Source organism: Pyxicephalus adspersus, chromosome 2 (genome assembly GCF_032062135.1).
Source record: "Pyxicephalus adspersus chromosome 2, UCB_Pads_2.0, whole genome shotgun sequence".
Taxonomy (NCBI): Eukaryota; Metazoa; Chordata; class Amphibia; order Anura; family Pyxicephalidae; genus Pyxicephalus; species Pyxicephalus adspersus.
Genome location: NC_092859.1, coordinates 45,663,428 through 45,681,616, shown reverse-complemented (window position 1 = coordinate 45,681,616; position 18,189 = coordinate 45,663,428). Strand labels below are relative to the sequence as shown.

The 18,189-nt window shown below is 35.6% G+C and overlaps 1 protein-coding gene across 38 annotated transcripts in view; it reads left to right on the top strand.

Moving 5' to 3' along the window:
- Positions 1–18,189, top strand: part of LOC140323507 (protocadherin gamma-A4-like) — a 301,537-nt gene that overhangs the window by 206,121 nt on the left and 77,227 nt on the right. For 2 of the 38 annotated variants that reach the window (XM_072400617.1, XM_072400612.1), the window contains exon 1: positions 7,127–9,723. The exons of 34 other annotated variants lie outside the window; for them this stretch is intronic. In XM_072400617.1, the coding sequence (XP_072256718.1) occupies positions 7,276–9,723 (2,448 nt within the window). In that variant the 5' untranslated portion in view covers positions 7,127–7,275. Of the gene's footprint in view, positions 1–7,126; positions 9,724–11,977; positions 14,556–18,189 lie in introns of those variants that run through there. 2 more of the 38 variants (XM_072400621.1, XM_072400620.1) reach the window with 1 other exon arrangement.

Here is an 18,189-nt window from a genome sequence, read left to right as displayed (position 1 = left end):
AAAAATGCTCAGAAAAGAAAAAAAATATGTTATGATCACCAAGAAAGCATACAACAGACATATCAATGACATATTAGGGCAAAGAAACAGTTTGCAAAATTTCCCTGAGATATCTAATAAAACTTCCAAAATGCAGACAATCATTTTATAAGAATGTAAAAATGTATGATGCTATTACCAAGGAGAAAAAGGAACAAGTGTATCAGGGAATATAGGGGGCCAGGGCCCATACAGTAAATGTTAAGCTGAAATATTGGCTCCCATCTCTCTCCTTCTGGTATACTATATTAGATGATATGATAATATACTAGGAAGTGACAGAACTGAAAAAAAATGAAAATTCAGCGAGAAGGAAAAATAGAAGAAAAGAGAATAAATAGAGGGAAATAGTATAGGTATAGTGAGGTTAGACTCCTGTTGTAGGGTTTGATTGGTCATTCAATGGTTACTATCCCCTTGAAGGTAAAAACAAATAAATGAAGAAGAAGGAAAGAGGGGGATTTAAGGCTAAATAATTTTGGGTGTACTTCAACACAGGAATACAAAACTGTTTTGTATTCTTGTGTTGAAATACACTTAAAATTATTTAGCCACGAATCCCCCTCTTTCTTCCTTCTTCATTTATTTGTTTATAGGGGGAGATAGTGTCAGAAGGCACAACAGAGTATCTGGGTGAGGGACCTAGTATAATATAACAAAGCACTAATGTTGCTAGCCTGGCCATAGTATAATCAATTCATGGTGACGAGATTGCAAGAAACCTAGCAATTTTATCTAAAGTGATAAAGGTCAACTTCCTATTGATCCTTATGTCTTTAATTCTTTGGACCACAGCTCCATAACTGATGACAAAGATTTCTGTACATTTTTGTGCACCAAAGGAATGCAATATCCAGAACCACACAAGGACACAACCACTTTGTATAAGCCACAAAACCTACATTGTCTGAAGCAATGGGAAGAAGTAACCAGGGACAAATTTTGCAATCTTGATAGGGGTAAGGTACCATTTAAAGGACCATATAGGAGTTTTGCAAAGCCAAGATATTAGGAGAGTACTCTCCAGTAGAGGCCCAAATCTCCTCCTAATCAAAGGGTTTGATAGAAAGCTCTTCTTCCCATCACTGCATATACTGTATGAGATGGTAGGGAGAGTTTTAGAATAATTTAGTAAGGATTGGATTAGGTAAGTAAGGAATCCCTTTAACAATAAGTATCTAAATATTTTGCTTGCTGGAGCTTCAAAATTAGTGTGAAAACAGTTTCACTACGCTGGTCATCACATAAGAGTAAACATCAGTAAATTCCTCATAAATCCACCAAGCAAAAGCAGTGGGGGAGTCCATATCGGCAGCAAAAATGAAAGCATCTTAAGGTAGGAAGCAATTGTAAATAAGGCAATACAAGACTGCCCCCCACCCAAAAACTTACCTGAATCTCAGACCAAAGGAGAATGTCAGAGCCGTGGACTATGTCAGGTTAGTTGAAAACTAACCAAATAAGAGATAAAAATCTCACAGTCCACTATATCTATTTATAACCCACAGTGGAGTATCTCAGCGGGTGTGCATCTGGGCAAGGGGAGCAAAGTGATCTGCTGTGTAATATTTGGAGAGTACTGGAACCCCCAAGCCCCCTTGCATATTAGTACGATAAGTACGAGAAGTGTATCACTGCATGCCCCGAATAAAAGTAAGGATTTTACTCTGGAGCAAATGAAGAAAATATGCTAGTGGCTCTGCGTGGAAGTCAAAAAAAGATAAGCACTGGAAATTTTAGGATGCTGATAATTATATACTAAATACTACTAAATATTTAATCCTTAGTTACATTTTTGTGTGTTTAATACTTACCTGGAGTTTAGCTTTTCTTTAATTCATAAATTATTTCCTGCATCTCAGCAAAAGTATTGTTGAGCATAGAGTCCTTTTTAATTTGCTTTGCCTGATAAGACTATATTGTTCATATCAGCTGGCTACTCTTATGTAAATACATTGCAATCTCAGATGACAAGAAAACTCTAAAACTAATAGTGAAACTATGTAAACGTTTTCAAAAACATGATTTTTCAAGCACTGTGTTAAAGTTATTTAAAATATAAGAATACTGTTTGGGGGGCATTCATTTTTTTAATAAAGATAATAAAGAAAGCATTCGGAAAAAGTCACACAATTAAACACCATCAAAAACAAGAATATATACAAATAATATACAATAATGCACAAATAGTATATAAATGTACACACTATCACTTTGTTGTCTATCAGAAACACAACCCTAACCCATGTAAATGTTTGTAAGTTCAAGTTCGGTACTAGTGCCTAGAAATATATAGTTAACATGAAAAAGTGTACATAAAGGACTAAAAAAAAATAAAAAACAATACATACACAAGAATGTGTGTAACATAGTGCATTCCTTATGTAATAGACATTATTTTATATGTCAATGTGAACACAACTTTAATAACACATGATTTGCACACAATTGTATTTTAATGGCATTTAAATACATCTTCATTTGTTAAGTTTTTAAGTTAATGTTGTTTTTGTAATTATTTTTCACTGTCAACAAATAATCAGACTGCATTTCTAGGTAATATAATTTCTTTCTATAACTTTTCTATAAATATTTTTTCTGGAAGGATACTGTAGTCCAGCAAGTGTACAACACTAATTTTCCACAATAAGAAACTTCTTATTTTGACAGTGTAGAACATATTTTTTGCCACTACCTAAATGTCAGGTATTAATACGAAAATTGAACATTTTTTCAGTTCATTTTTTTAGTAGTACATATTATATCACATTTACCAATTTTTTTGCAATACTTATTCTACACATTGGTGGATGAAGTTTATATTGTTGGCCAGTAGAGAGCAGGCTTAGCATGTTAAACCTCACATCTAGATCAAATCAAGCTAAGCCTACACTGCTGCACTCTCCTCCCCCTGGCTCAGTGATTCACCCTCCCATCTTTCCTCACACACAAAGAAGAGCTGCTGTATAGTGAAGGCAATGCTATGGATGTGATTTTCTATGGATGGATTATTTTTTCACTGGGGAAACGAGGATTTTGTCCACTACAGGCATTGTGAATAACACAGGATCTATGTTTCATCAAAAATCAAGGCAACATTGTAAGATATGGACATCAGAGGCTGCTATCTTTGCTGGAAATGGCAAGTAGCTTTCTCCCTTCTCCTTTGTAGCTGGGGCTGGGTCTCTGGGCAGCTTCGTTATTCTATTGTGGAGGAGTCTGATCCAGGGACATGGGTAGGAAATGTAGCTCAGGATCTGGGCATAAAACGTACAGATATTTCACAGCGCAGATTACATTTATCTTCTGAAAAATACCAAAAATATTTTACTGTAAATAAGGAAAATGGAGGTTTGGTTGTTAATGACAGGATTGATAGGGAGATCCTGTGTGGATCCAATGTGAACTGTGTGCTGCATTTAGAGGTGGTTGCTGAAAATCCTTTAGAATATTTTAGTTTAGACATAGAGATTCAGGATATCAATGATCATTCTCCTTTCTTCTTAAATAATGATTATCCTATTGAAATTACAGAATTAGTTACAGTTTCAGGTACTCAGTTTGCTTTACAAATTGCAAAAGATCTAGATGTTGGTGTTAATGGTGTTAGTCAGTACATATTAAATACAAATCCTTATTTCTCATTGTCTGTAAAGAATCGTAAGGATGGAACTCTCATCCCTCAGCTTATATTAGAGAAGGTGTTAGATAGGGAGGAAAAACAAGAACACAATCTTATTCTCACTGCTATAGATGGAGGAGAACCAGCGAGATCAGGATCATGTCATATCACAATAAAAGTATTAGATATTAATGATAATCCACCAGTCTTTGATCAGTCAGTTTATAAGATCAAGCTAAAAGAAAATCTCCCTTTAAATACAGTTGTATTCTTATTAAATGCAACAGATCTTGATGAGGGTGCAAATGGTGAAATTCAATATTATTTTGACAGTCACACTTCAGAAACCTCGCGGGAGTTATTTGATTTGGACCAGCATAGTGGAGAAATCTTTACTAAAGGAAATATAGATTATGAAGAGTTAAATTTTCATGAATTATCAATAAAAGCAGAAGATAAAGGATTACCCAGATTAATAGGAAACTGTCTGGTTCAGGTAGAAATAGAAGATGTCAATGATAATTCCCCAGAAATGTCTTTTTCTCCTTTGACAAATGAAATTCCAGAAAATATAGCACTAGGAACAACTGTAGGAGTAATAAATGTAAGAGATAAGGATTCTGGGAAAAACGGTGAAGTACAATTAGATATGTCACCACAATTACCTTTTAAGATCAGAACAGGTAAAAAATGGTTCCTCCAGGAGCACAAGGACAATCTTACCAAACTAATGTGCCCCCAGCCCCACAACAGCGGGATTCTGCTTTTCTGCAATCTCTGGATTTCCCTCAGTTAAAGGATTTTGTAAAAGACAATGATAGTACTTCGGATGCAAGCTGTGTAAATAATTCAAGCAAGGTGAGAAATATTTTATCCTTTTTTTCTTTGTTACTTCTTCCTTACTGATTAGTTCGGAATATAATATATTACATATAGCGTTGCTTGAAATTGTCTTGAACGTTCAGTTTGAGGTCTGTTAAACCTGAGAAAAACATTCAGATGATGTAGAAATATCTAGGCTGAAATTTACACTTTTAACCAAAAAGAACAACTGCGCACCATGTACATTAACAACCTTTTTCAGTATCCATGGTGAAGGTAAAATGCAGTCAGACTTTCTATTTTTCTTGAACTATGACTAATTTCTTCCTTGTGTTCGTAAAAAGGGAAAGCAATTGTCTTGCAGATATGAATGATTCTTTGAAGGAATATTTTCTCTGTTTGTTGCTTGGTTTTCAGAGGGGCAAAAATACCTCTGTGTTTACCAGCTGTTTTTCTTTTACATGATGTCACCGGTGACAGGGAATCAAAACACAGGAAAGATCACACTATATTTGGAAAGTTATTTTTATTTTCGCTACAAAAATTGAAAGTTTGAGATTGGTGACATTTGTTTGCAAAAATTCAGTAATTTGTGTCATACAGTAAAAATTAATCTGGGGAAAGTCTACTTGAGACACATGCAAACAATTTACATGATCAACATATTCTCAAAGAAAATAGTCACTATTCTGCATTTTTCTATGCCTAGAGAAACATCCCAGGGAAAAATAACACTGAAAAGGAAAAACTTGCTGTTATGTAAATCTGTGTGCGATGCTAGAAATTGGTGGCTAATATATATATATTGCTCTGTATCATGGAGGTAGCTTTGTATATAAATATATCCTGACTAAAATGTTACTTCATCCATTAAGTTGGCTTTAACTAAGAATATGAGCCTAATATCTGCAATAGATTGTTTGAATTATCTGTGCTGTTGTGAAGATAATATTTCTTGAATTATGGCACATTAGCAACAACTAAATTCTTGAATGCTCCAGATAAGATAGGCATTAGCAAATGTGGACTTAATCTTTGAAATCCTTGATACCTATGAAGTGTTAATAATCCATATTTTTTGTACATTAAAACACAGAAAGGGATTGATTTACTAAAGGTGTTTAGTCTGTTCACTTAGCCAAGTGACTGTGGTAAAAATATTCACTTCAAAGCTAAATTTCTTTTTTTTTTAACCAACTCTATATAAATTAAAGTTTTCGCAAATTCAAGACACAGCCTGCAAGGTAAAGCAGGACCACAGTGACATATAAAAACATTTAAGTGCAGCCTTGTATTCATAAATATATTAATAAATAGGCTTCTGTAACAGTCTGATGTCATGAAATTATATTTCAGTATGTTAAAACAAGTTGTATTATTTTTTCCCTTAGTTAACCATCATACATGTCATTATTATAACAAGAACCATTTTAAACAAAACCATACATTTCCTATAACTGGGGAATCTAGCAAAGTATTTGATATTAACAATGGGTTCTGTTTAGCCTATATTTCCCTAAAACTGGATAAACTCTTGTTCTGTATTATGTGTGTTTTGTGTGTATTTGGCAGCCTTGGTGGAGGCAGGGCTTTGCTTGCACTTATGGCAGAGTCTCCTGCAAGCTGGACATGGAGCAATACAGTAGTGACATCAATAAATTTTATTTTTTAGTCTCCTGAGAATTGTAGTCAGTGGCAGTGTCTCACATTGTAGATGTATACTGGAGTACTTAGGTCTATGCAACAGCAAGTTAAAGCACAACTGTAAAAAAAAAAAAAAATCACACCTAACTTTACTTCTGCAGAGCCCGATCCCTCCAGAGCTATCCTCAACTTGGGCTTGTGCCGTCCTGAAATCCTCCTTCATCCCTTCTGGCCATATCACCCAAACTCTCACTGCACAGGCGTGAGATCGGTAGAAATAGCCTGCTGTAAATTGGAAAATAAAGAGTCCTGATCCCACTGCCCATGTGTGAAATCAGCACTTTTTTTTCGCATGGAAAAAGGAAAAATCCACTTCTGTGCATGTTCAAGATCTGGCATGTGCAGAAGGAGCAGCTCTACACTCCCCTTCAGTCTTTAGCATTGCAGTGGTAAAGATAATTTTTATTTTATATAAAAGGGTTATCTACCCTCCTATATAAAGTAAAATTTTGGTGATCACTCTGCTTTACCTGCTGTTTTTCAAGAATTCCAGACAAAAGGTAAATATGTCAGAGTACTGATTGGGCACCATTACTACAGCAGTTATTTCCTTTTGGGTTCAGGTCCAATGTATTGTCCTATACTTTCATAAAAGCTAGATAGTATAATGCATAATCATTATTTTCAATACTTTATTTCAAATGTTACTCCTAATTCTTGTTCAAAGTAAATACCCATTTCCAATTTTAAAGGAACATTAGCCAAAGTGTATGTATTATGTAATATGATTAGGTTTATTCAATCATATTACAGAGTACAAAGTTCAATACACAGTTCTTACTAAATGTTGTTTCATGAATTGGTAAAGTTCACAATATTGCCCACAAGAGGGCAGGCTTGTCATGTTTAGCTTTGCAGCAGGTTCCTCTAACATTAGCTGTACGCTCTCCACCCCCTGGCTCAGTGATTCTTCCTCCCATCTTTTTTTTCTCACACAAAGAGCTGCTGGGCTGCGATGAAAATCCTGTGGATATGTTTTCTTTTGTATGGATTATTTTTTAGGGTTAGAAACAGCAATTTATAACCCAAAGCATCTTGGATTATAGAGGATTTATGTTACAGCAAATATCAAGGATCTGTTTTAAGATATGGACTTCAGAGACTGCTATCTGTGTTGGAAATGGCAAGTAGCTTTCTCCCTTCTCCTTTGTAGCTGGGGCTGGGTCTCTGGGCAGCTTCGTTATTCTATTGTGGAGGAGTCTGATCCAGGGACATGGGTAGGAAATGTAGCTCAGGATTTGGGAATAAAACGTGCAGAGATTTCTCAGCGCAGATTACATATTTCATCTGAGAAAAACCAAAAATATTTTACTGTAAATAAAGAAAATGGAGGCTTATTTGTAAAGGACAGAATTGATAGAGAGATCCTTTGTAGATCCATTGTGAATTGCCGGCTGCATGTAGAAGTGGTTGCTGAAAATCCTCTAGAGCTTTTTAATATAGAAATTGAGATTCTGGATATTAATGATAATTCCCCAACATTTTCTAAAAGGGATCATTTCATTGAGATTACTGAATTGTTAACAAGCCCAGGGGCTCAGTTTTCTTTGGAGATAGCTGAAGATTTAGACATTGGTGCAAACAGTGTTAGTCAGTACACATTAAATACAAATCCTTATTTCTCATTTTCAGTTAATAATCGTTATGATGGTACTCTCATACCTCAGCTCATATTAGAGAAGGTGTTAGATAGGGAGGAAAAACAAGAACACAATCTTATTCTGACTGCTATAGATGGAGGAGATCCAGCGAGATCAGGATCATGTCATATCACAATAAAAGTATTAGATATCAATGATAATCCACCAATATTTAATCAATCAGTTTATAAAATCAGTCTAAGAGAAAATCTCCCTTTAAATTCTCGTATAATAATTCTGAATGCAACAGACCAAGATGAGGCCATGAATGGCGAAATTCAATATTACTTTGACGAACACACTTCTGCATCTGCCAGAAAATTGTTTGATTTAAAACAACAAAGTGGAGAGATATTTATTACAGGAAACCTGGATTTTGAGGAGTTGAATTTTTATGAATTGTCTGTCAAGGCTGTAGATAAAGGGACACCAAAGCTAACAGGAAACTGTCTGGTTCAGGTGGAAATAGAAGATGTAAATGATAATTCCCCAGAAATCTATTTTTCTTCATTTACCAATGAGATATTAGAAAATGCACCATTAGGTACTGTTGTAGGATTAATAAATGTGATAGATAAAGACTCGGGAAAAAATGGAGAAATACAGTTAGATATATCTAACATCGTACCATTTAAAATCCGGGTTAATAAAGATCATTATTCACTGACTACTGATGGGAATCTGGACAGAGAAAAAATCCACCTCTACACTATTGACTTGACAGCTACAGATTTGGGCTCTCCACCTCTGTCCAGTAAGACAACTGTTAGTCTCAGGGTTTCTGATGTTAATGATAATGCCCCAACATTTACACAATCTACATATAATGCTTTCATTAAGGAGAATAGTGACCCGGGGACTCTTCTATGTACAGTGTCTGCTACTGATACAGATGAGGGGGTTAATTCTGATCTGGTTTTCTCCATAGTGGAGACTCAGATAGATGGATTTTCTGTATCCTCTTTTGTTTATATTAATTCTAATACTGGTGATATATATGCGCAGCGTTCCTTTGAGTATGACCACATTCAGACTCTACAAATCACCATAAAAGTAGAGGATTCTGGATCTCCCAAATTATTTTCCACTATTCCTGTCTTTATATTCATATTGGATACAAATGACAAATCCCCCACCCTGCTGTATCCCGAGCACTCTGAGGATCTCATTGTCCAAGAGAGAATCCCAAAATCTACAAGTGCCGGATATCTGGTGACCAAACTGACAGCAGTAGATCTGGACTCTGGTCACAATGCCTGGTTGGCCTTTAACCTCATTGAACCTGGTAGTTCTGCACTGTTCCAAGTCTCTAAACATACAGGAGAGGTCAGGACTTTGCGAGGATTTCAGGAAATGGAAAATACGGAGCAGCGAGTTGTTGTCACCATCAGCGATCATGGGGATCCTCCATTATCTACCACTGTCACTATAGTTGTTAGTATAGCAGATGAGATTGTAGTAGAGAGACCCAAATATGGAGACTTCTTGAGAAATTCAAAACCATCATCAGATATGACTTTATATTTAATAGTTTCTCTTGTAGCTATCAGTTTAGTTTCTCTAGTGACATTTATTATATTACTAGTGAGATGTCTGAGGAAGGAAAGTTATGGGTATAGCAGTAGTTGCTGTTATCTTGGTGGGTCTGATTCTAAATCATACATGGATCAGTATCAGCCAGCACTTTTCATGAACACGGATGGAACATTAAAATACATGGAAGTCAGAATGGTTCCTCCAGGAGGACAAGGACAATGTTACCAAACTAATGTGCCCCCAGCCCCACAACAGCGGGATTCCACTTTTCTACAATTTCTGGATTTCCCTCATTTAAGAGAACTTGTTAAAGACAATGATAGCACATCAGATACAAGCTGTTTGAATGACCCCAGCAAGGTGAGAAATAGATATACAGATATTTCCTATTTCTTTGTAATTAAAAGTCACAAAAGTATTCATTCCTATCCTCATGTATTATTACTGTTTGGTATTGATGTGTGATTAGGATATAAAATGGTTTTTGCTTTTGGGGGTAAATAAATGGTTTTTGCTTTTTAAATTGTATGTTTTAACAGACTTTGATTGCAGACTTTAATTTGAAATAATCATATCCCTAAGAATTTTTTTTAATATGGATATATTTCATGTTTCTTACATAAACACAAATTGTTGGTATCTTCTGATACCAACACCTTTGAAATTTGTTATTGTTTCTTCCTACTAACCTGTATTAAAGTATTGAGTCCTATAGTAAATGGAAGGACCACTAAGCTGGGCACAGGAGATTGAAACTCCTGAAACTGTCAATTCTAGTACAGGATTTCTTTATAGTGGAGCAGCATTTAGAAATTTTCGGTATCTAAGTAACTAAGTAATTTTACCTGGCATAGGTAATACTGATGAGGAAACATATTCTTTTAATATTAGTATTGCTTGTCATTCTCTGCATGTGTTTTAATGTATCACTACAGTAATCAGATTACAATATTTCAATTTGACCTTTCCTATGTTCCTTAAAATGAACCAATTGCTTTTTCTGTGCAGGATAACATGGCAGATTTTACAGGCCACCTCCTCACCTATAAATACTTACTATTTCTGCTGTCCCCCAATTTACTATTTACCTTCTGGTGCCCTCTCTGAAAGTTTAAAGAGGGCTAAGGCCTTTCCAACATTGCACTGCTTGACCTTGTGACTGGTCATTCAGGTCCAAAGCTGGCATGGTACATGGGGAAAACTTTTTTATTTTACCCTACGACCACTGAATACTAAAGAATAATAAAACATTTTTTAATTTCCCATCTTAATTAAATAGCATTAGAAAATTGCTTTCAATTATCTTACCACAACATGCTGGTAGGTTAGAAGACAGGCTAGGAACATTTTTGCAGGTTATGTGCATCTGTTTATTTTCATCTACCCAGAACTTCACTATCCCAGAGCTACTTTTTATGCATGATTCTTGTTTCTTTCCTATGTGATATTCGCATATAGCGGCTTCTACATTTTCACACTATGTGGAGTACAGGTTTTTCATCTGTCGTCACAGATGACAGAAGTTGGTGTATTTGTGGTATACATTTTCCCCAGGATGTCTGGCAAAGACTCCCTGAACCAAGGTGGTTTCTATTACATGTTTGTTACTGTGAAGCAGGGAATGTATGTCTTTGAAATAGAGGTTGGTTTGATGCTATTGGTTCTGTTTAAAATGCATATGGTAATTTCTTTACTGTTTTATCATATTTCATTTCATAACAAGTTTAATTTTAGGCTGATATGCTAACAATTTAGAACTTGTTCACGAGCTGTTTTTTAAAAGAAGTGTCTTATTTTATAGAAAAGTCAGAGGGGTGGTTGTGGACAAATGATATCACACATCAGAGCTCTTAGTAAGTGACGAGAGTACCGATCAGCTCCCTGTCTTTTGGAAGATTCACATGATGAGCCAGTGACCCACCCAGGAACGGCAAACCAATAGGTTTTTACCACTTTTTCTTTATAGGAGAAACTAATTATTACAATTAATGTTGTAGACTACTAAAAATAAGACTTGATTGAAAAATAATCTAAAATAATTAAACATTTATTATGTATATTTAACATATATAGTATGAGAAAAAAAGAGTTGTGTATCTTAAAAGAAATATTGAGTTAATTGATACCTTCGTGGCTTACGATATATGTAAGGTATCTCAATATACATCTTTACAATATAAAGATGCAATTGTGATCTGTTAATGTCCCTCATTTTTTATTGGCTTAATTGTTACTGTAACATTTTATACAGACTTTTTTTTAAAGTTTATTGTAAATACTAAGAAGTAAAATTCTGTAGTAAGTAGACATAGTCAGGTCATCTTTTGGAAAAGCAGAATAGAGTATTTCCAACTAAAATTCAGAGTATTTTTCTGTAAAAAAAAAAAGTATTAATTACAATAATACAAATCCCATAAAATACATTCAAGCTATGATAATGGTAAAGTATTGAAATTCCTACATTTAGTCACTAGAGGGCAGGCCTGTCATCTGATTTTGTTTCTGAGTTTTTATGCCATGCACTGGATGTGCTTGAGTCAGTGCTGCTCTCTCCACCCCCTGGCTCAGTGATTCACCCTCCCATCTTTTTTTTCTCACTCACACAAAGAGCTGCTGCTCCGACGATTACTGCTATCATGCACACAGCAAGGATTTTATTCTGTCCAGTGGATTTTTCATAACGATGACCATATATTGGATTACAAGGACCTCAAGGCTAGCACATTTCAAGACTTTGGAAAGAAGGACATTGTAATATGAACATCCAAGGTTCTTTCAAAGCTTGGCAAGTAGCTTTCTCCATTCTCTTTTGCAGCTGGGGCTGGGCTTCTGGACAGATTTATTATTCTGTTGCAGAGGAATCAGATGAAGGGGCTGTTGTGGGCAACGTAGCTCGAGATCTGGGCTTAGACCAGGCAGCTATTAGTAAACGGAGATTACATTTGGGTTCTGAAGGAAATAGCAGATTTTTTTCTGTTGACCAGAAACATGGTGCTCTAATTGTACAGGAAAGGATAGATAGGGAGAGCCTATGTGGATCTTCTTCAAGATGTGTAATGCGTTTGGAGCTTGTAGCAGAGAACCCATTGGAATTGTTTAGCTTGGAAATCCAGGTATTAGATATAAATGATAATGCTCCAACATTTCTAGTTGCTAACCAAGTAATAAAAATTATAGAACAGGGTTCTAGCCCTGGTACTTTAATCCCTTTAGAAACAGCACTGGACCCAGACATTGGTGTTAACAGTGTAGCTCAATACAGATTAAATAAAAATCCATATTTTTCTTTATCTGTTACAAATCACAAAGATGGCAAACCTATTCCAAAACTGGTATTAGAAAAAACTCTGGACAGGGAAGAGAAGAAAGAACACATCCTCACGCTTACTGCTATTGATGGAGGAGAAAATTCCCTTTCAGGGACATCCCAGATTACTGTTACAATATTTGACATTAATGATAATGCCCCAGTCTTTAATCAATCAATGTATAAAATCAGTATACTGGAAAATCTCCCTTTAAAATCCCCTATTATACATCTGAATGCAACAGACCTGGACGAAGGGATCAATGGAGAAATTGAATATTCATTTCATCACAGCACTGTGGAGGCAGCAAAGGAGGTTTTTAGTTTAAATGCACAGACAGGAGAAATATTTAATAAAGGCATTGTGGATTTTGAAGTGACCAATGTGTATGAATTATCTGTCAGAGCAATAGATAGGGGTATTCCTGAACTAGAGGGACGATGTGTTGTTCAGATTGAAGTTGTGGATGTAAACGATAATGCTCCAGAAATTAAACTGACTACAAACGTTAATGGCGTTCCTGAAAATGCGCCGATAGGGACTGTTGTTGGGTTTATAATGGTCAAAGATAAGGATTCTGGTAAAAATGGGGAAGTAAAATTGGAAATACCAGCAGAATTGCCCTTTAATTTCCAGCAGATGTCAAATCGTTACACACTGGTCACTAGTAAACATCTGGACAGGGAGAAAGTCTCACAATATACTATTACACTGATCACTTCTGATCTGGGCTCTCCACCTTTAAGCAGTCAGGCTACAATCATCATTAATATTTCTGATGTTAATGATAATCCTCCAGCATTTCTACAGTCTGCTTACAATGCCTTCATATCAGAAAACAATGAGCCTGGCAGACTGTTGTGTTCAGTATCTGCTGGAGATCCAGATGAGGGAGATAATGCAATGCTCATTTATTCCATAGTGGAGAGTCACATAGATGGATCTCCGGTCTCTTCATTTGTCTACATTAACTCCGACACTGGTAATATTTATGCCCAGCGCTCCTTTGATTATGAACAATTCCAAGTTCTACAGATCACAGCTAGAGTGGAAGATTGTGGATCCCCAAAGCTGTTTTCCAATGTTTCAGTCTTCTTATTTATTCAGGATACAAATGACAACTATCCCTCTATATTATACCCGGAGAACTCAGGGGAAGTCATCACACAAGAGACCATTCCCAGATCTGCATCTGCTGGCTATTTAGTCAGTAAAGTATCTGCGGTGGATCTGGATTCTGGGCACAATGCCTGGCTCACCTATAGTCTGGTTCAGTCTGGCAGCCCAGCTTTGTTTCACATCTCTGAATATACCGGAGAAGTCAGAACTCTGCAAGGATTACAGGAGAGGGATAACACAGAACATCGACTTGTCATTACAGTCAGTGATCATGGGGAGCCATCACTGTCCTCTACAGTCACTCTGATTGTAAATATAATGGAGAATATTGCTCAGGAAAGCCCTAAATCTCATGATTTTCTTACTAATGGTAAATCCACAACAGACATGACTTTGTATCTTATTATTTCCTTGTCAGCAATTAGTTTAGTCTTTCTCGTAACCTTTACAATAATAATTGTTAGATGCCTTAGAAAGAATTATGACAGTAGCTGTGGATCTTGTTTCTCAAACAAGCCACTTTCCACATCTTATTTGGATCAGTACAAACCAACACTTTACCTGAACACAGATGGAACATTAAAGTACATGGAAGTGAGAATGGCTCCACCAGAAACACATGGGCCATGTTATCCAGCTTGTTTCCCATCCACAGAAACTCAAGATTTATCCTTCCAAACAAACGAAAATTGTTTGCAGCACAATGATTTGATAAATGATACTCAGTCATTTTCTAAATCCAACTTTGTGACTACACTTTATCAGGTGAGATATCATGTTTACCAATGTTTACAAGAGAGAAAACAGATTTTCATTTACTTTTTTTTACATCCAACATTATCACGTTATTGTTATTGCAGTGACTTGGTAGGTATGGGTTTAACTCAAATGTAAGATCAAGGAGTTAATTAAAGACCAGCTTTGGCATCTATGTGCATAAAGTTAGCATTGGTGGTGAAATGCGATCCTATGGAGTAAAAGGGGGTGAAAGTAACACCCTATTTAATAGCATTTATCTTCAAGCTCCAGGCAGATCATATCTTATGTGGATTAACATAAACATTAGCTGGAATACATTTTTTATCACTTGCCATCCATCTTGCTATGTGTGTAGGGTGTAGAATCAGTATGTGGTTGACAGTTTACCATTTAGGGTGGAAAATGTCACTATAGCTAACATCTATATTCATATTTTAAAATATAGCAAGGATTAATAACTAAGGAAGATGAGATTTTTCTTTACAAAAATGTATGAATATTAACTTTAATTATCTATTTATGTGCAAAGAATCTACAGATGTTTGGATACCCAAACAGGAATTAGCTTTTGGCATGATTGGATAATTATATTAAATATTCACATTTTTGAATGGAAGGTCTACGTGTCTTCAGTAAATTAGCATAATTAGATCTGGAAAATGCTCACATGCTATGTGAAAGCTGTACATTGTATATGTAACCTATTACTATATGTACCATATTACTTCCGTATGTTATTTTCCATCAATGATAGGACCTCACAGTATATACATATTCAAATATTATTACTTCTGTTTATACATTAAGCTAGCAGTATGCCATTATGCTCAACTGCTAGACTATTGGCTAAATATGGCCCATCTGAACTTTATTTGCAACTTTCCATATTTTCCCTGTAAATATGTATTAAGTCTTCTTTCAGTTTTAGCTGTCTGTGAGAGAGAAGAATAGAATTTACTCTGACTTAGCAGCAGATCAGCATTTTCATGATTTTGCACTTCATATTTTCTGTATATTGCACTGGTAGTGCAGCCTGATATTGGTATATGCATTATTAGATTTAGCTATCTTGTGTTCAGAGAGTGGGTATGAGAGAGTGGTCATAGTGATAGTGCAGGGTCATTTGAGGGAGCCATGATGATAGTGCAGGGTCATTGGAGGGAGCCATGATGATAGTGCAGGGTCATTGGAGGGAGCCATGATGATAGTGCAGGGTCATTGGAGGGAGCCATGATGGTTGTGGGAAGAACAGCCCTATGCTATGCACTTTTATGTATTATTATTATACATTTACAGTTGTGATAGCAGTAGAAATGCTGCCCCAGTGGCCATGGCACTTTAGGTCCTAAATATATATGGTAAATTAGAATGATAATTTATCTTGTTGATATTTAAATATTACTGTATTAGTCATTATGTTTTTACGTTGTAGAGGTCCAATTACAGCAACATTCAGAGAGTAAAATTTAATCTTTTTATTGGGCTTGACTTACTAAACAAGTAACTCAAATAGTGATTTTGTATTCCATGTATTTAATGTCACCCTTTTTACCAATCTCAGTGCATTGAAAGTATTTTACCTTATAATACTAATATACCTGACATTTTATATACATATACACCTTGAAATTGTAGTATTACCTTTAAAGCCCATTAGACATCTGTAAGGTAACAGGGAAAACCTGAAAGCAAAAGCTGTCTTTGAACAATTCCTTTAGTGTAGTGAACAAATTGTAAAGTCAGTAAAACAGTTAACCTAAATGAAAACTAAACAACATTTGCTTTACTTATACAAAGACATTTGTGTCAGAGAGACATGAACTCATTGATGGTATCACATGTAAACTAACCATTATTCTATTAAAAAAGCACTTTGACTTTCAGCAGCTCATCAGTATCAAATAAAAGACCATGCTTATTATGCCTTCATCCAGAATAATGTGATAATGTAATGCCAAATTCAGCGTTTGTGCAATTAATAATTATCTCGTGACCATGTAAAAATTAGCTTGACTCCTTTAAAGTCAAATTTAACTAAAAGACACCTAATGATTAATTTATGATATTCACCTAACGCTTACTTAGTAGAGTCATGCTATGTATATATAAAATAACAATCTCTTGCACAATGCTCTAGATCCAAAATTGACACAACTTTTTAATGGGAGGGAGAATTAGCAAGAAACTATCAAGAAACACGTGGCTACCTTGAAGATCAACATACTGTATTATATGAATTCATATGTCTAGTTATACTGTGCACTGGATCTATTTTCCTGCTTAAAAAACTAAAGTGCCAAATCCGAAAAGAAAACATAAAAAACGAGAGCTTACATTTACTTACTTTACATCAGGCCACCTGCTTTAAAAAAAACTGCAGATAACTTGTATTATGTAATCATGTGTGTTTAGTGGTTTAAAAATTGTAGGCTTAGTATTTCAAATGTTTATTACATAGCCCATCACCAGTCATCGTTTCCTGACAATCTGAGATATGGACTAAAGAACATCAAGGTTGCTTTACAGGTTTCATGTGCGCCAATTAGCAAAAATGAATTGGCAATGAAAAAAATGATTACTTTAGATCTTCTAAAATGGATGTCTTTGCATACAAAGCTGAGCGCTAGGTTTTTATTTAACTATACCTAATGACCAGATATAATTAATGACTTTAGTAATATCAATATTTAGTGCATAAAACAATTGGATTTCTTGATATTTTACAATAAAGCTGTAGTTCTCTCTTTTTTACAGAAGAGGGCAGTCTAGTCCATCCAGTCTATTCTTTTTCAATAAAACCTTTGTGAATCTGTCTATGTTAGCTGTGTTCTCCTCCCCCTGGCTCAGTGATTCACCCTCCCATTTCTTCCCTCACACACAAAGAAGAGCTGCAGCTCCGATGAAAACCCTGTGGATGTTTTCAATGCAGGAAATATGGTGTTTTTTATACAAATCATTTAAACTCAGCTTGAATATTTGTTGGGATTACAAAAGGACTTGATTCCTACAAGAGGGAATTAAGACATGGACTGCAAATGCTTCTCAAATGCTTGGAAATGGCAAGTAGCTTTCTCCCTTCTCCTTTGTAGCTGGGGCTGGGTCTCTGGGCAGCTTCATTATTCTGTTGCAGAGGAGTCTGATCCAGGGACTGTTGTGGGGAATATAGCTCAGGATCTGGGCTTAAACCTGGCAGATATTACTAAAAGAAGATTGAGTTTGGGATCTGAAGGAAGCAGTAAATACTTTACTATTGACCAGATACATGGAGCTTTGAATATACAAGAGAGGATTGATAGAGAAAGCCTGTGTGGATCCAGGTCTAGCTGTTTGCTACATTTAGAGGTTGTGGCTGGGAATCCTCTCGAGCTGTTCAGCCTGGAAATTGAAATTTTGGACATTAACGATAATTATCCTATTTTTTCTGTTGCTGATCAAGAAATTAAAATTACGGAGCAGTTTACAAGTCTTGGAGTACGATTTCCTTTGCCCTCTGCTAAAGACTTGGATATGGGAAAGAATAGTGTGAGACATTATAGCTTAAATCTAAATCCTTATTTTTCTTTATCAGAAAAATATCGCAGTGATGGGACTTTGATTGCAGAATTAGTACTAGAGAAAAATCTAGACAGGGAAGAGAAAT